We start from the raw sequence: 7936 nt of genomic DNA on the forward strand, positions 1-7936 counted from the left end.
CAGCAAGGAAACAGTAAAGACGTGTAATGCAACATATTTCGGTTTCAAATACATGCTGTCCTTTTTAAGTTTTTTGTTCATCAAATAATCCTGAAAAAAATAATAATAAGAAGAATCATGTCACTGTTGGCTGGAGAAATACAGGTAGCTGCTGAAAATGTAGCTTTGCCATCGGAGGAATAAATTACATTTTAAATATATTAAAACAGAAAACTTTTCATTTAAATTCTAATAATATTTCACAATATTGCATGTTTTAGTGTATTTTTCATTAAATAAATGAAGCCTTTGTGAGCATAAAAGACACTTTATGTGAGCATAAAACATCTTTAAAAAATAATTTTACTCTCATTTCTACATTTTACTAATTTTTCTTCTTTCCTTCAATGCCTTCACCCCATCAGCCAGCAGGTAGCCCACCAAATTAGAGGAGAAGTGACCACAAGACTGACTTTTGCCAGGGTCACATGATCCTATTCTATCCTATTTCACTCTACATCTATGCAACTCACAAAACAATGCATGTAAATCCCAGGTACATGCTAAATCTGCTTGACTAGTTAGTTACATTACCTTCCAGAAGTAATCACACTGTCATCACTGTGTGTGTTGACAACTTTGTGGAAAAACTACAACGCAACTCAGAATGATTTTGAAAGTTGTAGAAGTTTGCAGAGGCTTTGGCTCCGTGGATGACGGGTCACCTCATTTGTTGTGTATTTGCGACCGCAGAGTGAAACGAAGACTCATGGGAAATCATTTGGTGGCCACTGAGAGGAAAACTCATTTTAGTTACTTAAGAGTTCAAGTTAAAGCATTCTGATTTAAAGACCGCAGAGACCTTTCCTCCTGAAGAAGAATTCATGTTATTGTGTTATACTGTATAGCAAAACGTCAGCTCAGTGGCTGCTGAAATAGGTTATGACAGTTATGTGCTTTAATCTCAGAGAAAAGCAGAGGAAGTCTAGTTAACCCCTGTGCCCTAGAAACTGGCTCGAACTGAGCTTTAAAACCAAGCTCATCCACCCAAAAAATTCTTGGAGCGAGACCCCAAACCTGATCCGAAACATCAGCCACATATATGTAGCCGCTGTAGGCCTCAGAAGTGAGCGCGGTCATGTGATCCCGACATATGTTTCCATTCTGTTCAAAAGCCCTGGAAGTTTCCGTTTGACGGGAGACAGCAGTGCAGTATGACCCTCACGAAAAATAAGTTTATTCAAGTGTGCTATTAGTATACTTCTTTTAAACTAAAAAATAGGAAAATATACTTTTAGTCTACTTTTTATGTACTTCTCAGAAATATACTTAAAATTACATTTAAGTATACTTGACTTATAGCCTACTTAGAAAAAGTCTAAATATATTTGAGCTATACTTGTGTTCCTAGAATCCATGTTTTCATTGTTATACGGTAGGGGGCGCTAGTACACATGTTCTGTACAGAATTTTCAAAAAACACAAGTGAAGAAGAAACCGAAACAACAGATGCTTCCACATGTATTCTAACACGATCATCAGACATAAAACAGCATCAAAACTGTGTAAAGTTGATGTAATGTCGACCAATGAAGAGGTAATAATGACTGTCAAGCTTTGGGGTGTTGATCGACTCTATCTACATTTTGATTATCGTTCTGAATCCAATTCATAGACTTTTTTTCAGCTTTTTGTTCAAAATGTTGTTTATTTCTCTTTTTTAATTTATTTATGAAACATACCCACATTCAAGTGTTTACAAAAATAATGCATGAAGCTTGAATAAAATGTTTTTGTTTACAAGCAGATACCCTGTTCTTTCTTTTAGTGTTTTGTATGTTCAGATATTTATATAACAAAATATATACAAATTAATACCTAAATAGGGACATAGTAGTATACTTAAAGTATGATGTAAAGTTAACTTAAAGAAAACGTACGAGTACTTGCAGTATAAAACTACTAAACTAGTAGTTTACTGAGACTATACTTCAAAGTGTACTAAAAATGCTATTACAAGTATTTAATTAGAAAACTATCAGTATTCATATAAGTTCACTTTTAGTATAGTTGTAGTACAAGCTAAAAATATTGTTGTAAACTAGCTGTGTACTTAAAGTTTACTACTGTTATATTTAAAGTATACTTAAAAGTATACTTTTATATACTAGAAAGTGGGCCAGTTTAGTCCCAAGGAGTATTGAAATAGTACACTTACAAGTATACTACTAGTATACTGATATCTGTATACTTGCTACATAAAATATACTTAAAGATACACTTGAACTTTACTTAAGTATACTTAATAAAATAAACTTGAAGTATACTACTTTTTGGTAAGGGCAGGGCAGAGTGCATCTGGCTGGCCCGCAGCCAAGAGAGCCCGGGACGCTCAAGCAGGGCTGGATACCATGCAGACAGACCCGGTTAGCACGGAAGTCGCACCCCTGATTACCATGTACAACCGCTTGCACTTCCACCAGGTTAGGAGGTCCTGTCAAAGCTGGTTTTGTATGAAATACACCTGACTTTTTCAAAGTTGTTCCTTGTGAACTTCCCTTTTACTGTACTATGGGGTTGAGGGTACTGTTTTCACACTGCTGTGATAGATACCGGCCCATCTGTTAGACTACTTTGCATTCTGAAATACTGAATGTGAGAGTTACAATGGCTCCAAAAGGCATTTGGAGACTTTTTATGTGGAGCCGCAATTAAAAATGTATGAATGTCTTTGCATTAGATAACAAAACAAATGCTTCTGGAGCGTTTCTCAGAATAAATGTAGCTTTAGCCATTTTTGCAATTACTGTACAGATAAACAACTGGTGTCAATGTGACTTTTTTTTCTTATCATGAGTGAAATCAGTTCTTTGGCTTTAAACAGTTTTTGAACAGTGTCTACAGTTTTTTTTTATTCCAACAAACCCTTTTTGTAAAATTTTATTTGAAATATATTTTCTAAATACATGATATTAATTTCATTGTGTACGATTTGTCCATGCATGTGTTTCATTTTTCTAGACCTCCTAATTTTTAATCAAAATATCTTAATCTTCTGATGAAATTAGACATTTTCAGTTATTTATTAGACTTAAACCCTGCTCCTTTTCTTACAGTTGACTGCAAGCTCATATTCAGGTCTGCCTCCATCCAATCAATGACCAGTGGAACCAAATTCCTTTTTTTATTTTTTATTATTATCCATTTCACTCAAATGTACATCAAAATAAAGAAAATATTGTCACTACTTCCATTTTGACCTTAAATGTTTTGTAAAGCTTGTACATTTTTTCTTTAAAATAAATGGCAAATTGATAAATACAGTTTTATTTTTAATGTAATGAAATTACATGCATACTTTTTAAGGGTAAATTAAGTGTTCAAATAATGTTTGGAGCTAAATGTTTTCAGAAGCTAAGAGAGTAAAAATGAATCAGGCCTTGTTTTGATAGTTGAATAATAATAATAATGATAATAATAATAATACACACATATATATATATACACACACACACATATATATATATATATACATTGAAAGAATCAAACATGCAGCCAGATCAATAAAGTTTAAAAGAGTTTTAATCATTTTAATGTTGTTGAAATGCTACGTTGACTTGTTAAGATGATCGGCATGTGGTCTCAAGTCTCGGATAACACACACGGAGTAGATTAAAAACATTACATGAGTGCAAAACCTTCCATTAATCCATAAATGTCTAGAAGAGAAATCAAAGGGGAACAAGTTCAAGGCTCTGTTGTAATAAAAACCATCTTTCCTTCTCCATTGTTCTGGCTAAAATCATATGAGACTCTCGGTATAAATGGTGGAACTAACTTAATTATGAAAATCCTCCTGCTGCATTGAAAATGGGCTGCAGTAACAGGGGAATAAAAGCTGTTATACAGACGTTCGTGTGTGTGTGTGTGTGTGTGTGTGTGAGAGATGCCATACCCACCGGGCTTCTCTGCAACTGTCTGCTGTAATATAAATCCCTATTGCACTTTGTATTTATCCATTTTTAATGAAGTGTCTCAGCTGTGTGTGTGTGTGTCTGAATGAGACGAGAAAGGAGAAAAAGGGAAAGAGAGGGATGGAATGAAAGATATGGACAGGCCTGCTGACAGAGAGGCCCTCTGTCCTCTCATGGACACCCCTTTCTGAGAGGATCAGAGATTGCATGATGACATCACTCTCAAGGGTGACGTGATTCAGGTGCTTTTGTGATTTTAAAATGAAAAACTTTGGCAGTTTTATAAAACCCCCACATCAAATGCATCAGCAGCACGGAAGAGAAGATACCTTACTAGCTTTCTGGGACTTGAACGTGTAAGTTGCGTTGCTGTCTTCGGAGGGTCAGAAAGCTCTCAGATTTCATCAAAGATATCTTAATTTGTGTTCCGAAGATGAACAAAGGTCTCACGGGTTTGGAATGACATGAGGTTGAGTAATGACAGAATTTTCATGTTTGGGAGAACTTTCCCTTTAAGACTGGAATACAACTTTGTGAGTTTGTTGTGTTCTGAACAATTTGAAAGCCTGGTAGTGTGTGATCCTCAGTTGTTTAGTGTACAATGCTCAATTTTCTGGTAACCATTTACAAAAGTTGGCAAGCGTTTGATGACTAGTGCTCGAAAATCTGTTCAGATTTTAAATGTCTTTTAGTTATATTCCAGCCTGTAGGAGTACACTAGCATTATAGATGCTTCAAAACCCCAGTTCTCATTTCATGGATGTTTTAAATGATCAGAGAAACTTCTCCTTTGTTCTCCTTTTCTTTGTTTTCATTTTTGTAACATTTAGAGAGGAAAGGCCTGTGTAGGTGAAGAGAGGCATTGAGTGGTGATGGGAATGAGGTGGGATTCACAAAGACCCTGATTGTGACAATGACACAGGCTCACATAGGCCTGCTAAACACAATCAGCAGGGATGACAACATGAAAGCACCAGTTATACGGTTTCATAAGCTGTTTATTTATCTAGTGAATTCATGTTTTTAATTTCTGCACAGCAGCATACAGGGAAATTGTGCCAAAATATAAATAAGAAAATTCAACAGTGTTTCTTTTTTTACTCTTTTAATTTAATTACAAACCTCAGTTAAAAGTGGCAAACTGGCTGATGTCTTCAACATTTGATTCTCAGTCTCTCTCTCACAAACCAAGAACATCACATTGAACAACAACTTAAAATGCATGATATCATCATCATCATTAATATTATGTACAGCTGTCACCTATTAGCAAAACAATGCTTAGAGCTTATTGGGAGTTTGTAGAATGCACTGAAAAAAAAAATACAATTATGTTATACAAAGATCAAAAATACTATTAGAAACCCTTGTTATAAATGGTACACTATATTAATAAACTGCTGTTGACATTTTACATGTAAGTACAAAATCTTGGTGAGGTAGTTCCCTCTGAAGTCACTTTTAAATGGTAAAATACTGAATAGACATCACTTAATTATTTTCCATTTTTCGGTAATTATTTACAATACAGCAAATCTATGCTCCTTACTTCATTAAAATTGAATTCCTTTGGTAAACATAACTGTCAGAAATGTGCAGTCCTGCAAGTGTCAAATTGTACATTCACAATATGTTTGCATCTTTTTTTTGTTTTGTTCTTGTTTTTTTCTTTTGGGGGAGGGGGGGGGGGGATTCTTGTACATAATGCAAAAAGGGGCAAATACATTGTTTTTACAAAAAGCTTTTTTATTAAGAACATTCATACGTGCTATATTCCTCCGTGGACCCTTTGTTTGTTTGACATAAGCCTCTCCCTTTCCCCTTTGCTCACCCAGGATGTTTTGGAGAAGGTGAACTTTGTATGGAGCTGAAGAGAGGCACCCATAGGATATATATTTTTTCCCCTCCAGTGTGTGTTCCCCTTACTAGGGGTGTAAACATTGAAAGGGCACCTCATACAGAAGAATAGCCTGCGGTCACACTACATTACAGCGTTCATGCTACGCACTAATAAGCAACATTGCTTTCTGGAGCTGCTGGAAATTTACTTAATATTAGTAATGTAACATCTGTAACATGGACCCTGCAATGTAAAACGCCCAGCTCTGTCAGTGGGGTTGGAAATAATTTGGTCGATTATGAAGTTATGCTGACAACATGAACGCGCAACAGAGCCTCTATTGTGTTGCTCTGCGCGTCCGTGCTGGCAAATGTCAGGAAATTACGGAGTGGACTTCCAAGAGAGAGCGGAATGAGACTAAAGTTAATAAATGTAGACATGTGGAACATTCTTTAAAATCGCTTAATGGCTAAATAAACTTTGGTTTAAAGACAAAAACGAGGTGCAAGCTTAGCTTACAGTAAAGAAAATACTTGAGTTGAACAGAAGAGTAACTCCTCTGGTGCCAACATTCACGTTTTTCCATTTTAAAGAAAAATAACATCTTATTTCACACAAAACGTGACTATGAATCGTGAATAAACATCTAAAACCTATGCGTGAAAAGGAAAAAAAAATAGCTTTTTATGAATAAAGTATGCAATAAACTATGGAAATAAAGTATCTATAAAAATATAAGAGATTTTTTTTTTTTCGTTTAACAAAACATTGATATCATCTTATTTGTTTGCCTAGTAGTTAAGTCTCGGAAAGCCAGTCAATCAGAACAGTCATCTGAAAGAAATTGTTCAGTGCAATACATGTAAGTCTATAAGAGTCTTTTTAGAAGATTTTCACTCGCTTACCACCCACAGCTCTGCCTCCCCTCAGCACTCTCTGGGCAGGCTGGTCTTTGGAGAGAGGGCAGTATTTTATAGTATGCGCGTTGTCCCCGTTGGCACTGCATAGGGGGCATGTGTACGCCCGCAGGATCGGGCACACCACCCTCCCATCCGGGGTTTTCAGGACGTGCGAGCCGTACACCTCCTCCGGGGCGCCGTTATTCCGACAGAAGACGCAGATCTTGGGCTCCTGCTTATTGCGCGCCACCGGTTTCCTCATCTTCCTCTCCACGCCGAACAGATCAAATCCTGCGAAGCTCCCTCCGATGCCCATCTCCCGCTCCTGGGAGGAGGACAGCAGCCCTCCCGTTCCCTGGTTCTGGTTCTGGAAGGGGCTCAGAATGGAGAAGCGCTCCTTCAGGTCCAGGATGGAGATGGGGGCGGGCGGGGGGCAGCAGCAGGAGTCCAGGTGTCCTCCGCTGTCGCCGTCGCCGCCGGCCGCGATTACGCACGGGCACGGAGGGCTGTCGTCCAAGCCCAGGGTGGCTTTCAGGGACTCCGTGATGGAGTTGGGGCTCTGGTGGACGCTGTGCTGGTTGTTCTTGGTGACCAGCGTGGAGAGGCCGAGATAGTCATTCCAAAAATTGAAGGTGTAATCGTAGGGCGTGCGCGCGCTCAAGTAGTTGTGGTTCAGAAAATCCATGTCTTCTTCGCTCAGCCAAGACGCTTCTCAAAAACAAACAAATGCGAACTGCGTATATTCCGTCAGGTTGCTTTCTGTCTGCTCACCAGGGTCGTAACTGTGCTCAAGTCCGGTGCGTTTCTTGGGTATGTGAGTCTGAAGAACAGGCATCTGGTTATAAGGCTCCAGGAGAGGCAGGAGGAGGGCGGGGCTCTTTTTCAAACCAAGCTTCTGAGCAGCAGATCCACAGCGTGTTTTCTTCCTGCACGACCAGCGACTGTTCACTGCAGTGGAATGACACCAGGCACTGCTTTGTGATGGCAAAACACACCAAGAAGTGCTCGTTAGTGAGAGATTACGCTTTATTCGTATCACATATTTTCCCTTTCTTTCTTAATTCTAAGGGTCAATGACGCATAATCATGTCCAAGAGGTTTTATTTTTATTACATTTTTTTTACTCCAGACACAATTGTGTTCGAAGAAGTTCTTGATTAGAAAAGTAGTCTTGCATGTTGGTTGCATGCATTTTCAACAACATTTTGACTCAGTCAGTGACTCAAATTTTTTTTTTTAGAAAT

The 7936-nt window shown here is 37.9% G+C and overlaps 1 protein-coding gene across 1 annotated transcript; it reads right to left on the bottom strand.

Moving 5' to 3' along the window:
- Positions 1-5041: 5041 nt before the first annotated feature.
- On the bottom strand, positions 5042-7616 carry nanos1 (nanos homolog 1). The gene has a single exon (XM_016277465.1). The coding sequence runs from the start codon at positions 7375-7377 to the stop codon at positions 6676-6678; it is 702 nt and encodes a 233-aa protein (XP_016132951.1). The 5' UTR covers positions 7378-7616; the 3' UTR covers positions 5042-6675.
- Between the last annotated feature and the right edge of the window lie 320 nt (positions 7617-7936).

The sequence above is a fragment of the Sinocyclocheilus grahami genome, unplaced genomic scaffold (genome assembly GCF_001515645.1).
Source record: "Sinocyclocheilus grahami isolate Dianchi unplaced genomic scaffold, SAMN03320097.WGS_v1.1 scaffold112.1, whole genome shotgun sequence".
NCBI lineage: Eukaryota > Metazoa > Chordata > Actinopteri > Cypriniformes > Cyprinidae > Sinocyclocheilus > Sinocyclocheilus grahami.

What these genes read in the sequence shown, in the direction of transcription:
- nanos1 (XM_016277465.1), bottom strand. Translation starts at nt 7,377, where the DNA reads ATGGATTTTCTGAACCACAACTACTTGAGCGCGCGCACGCCCTACGAT.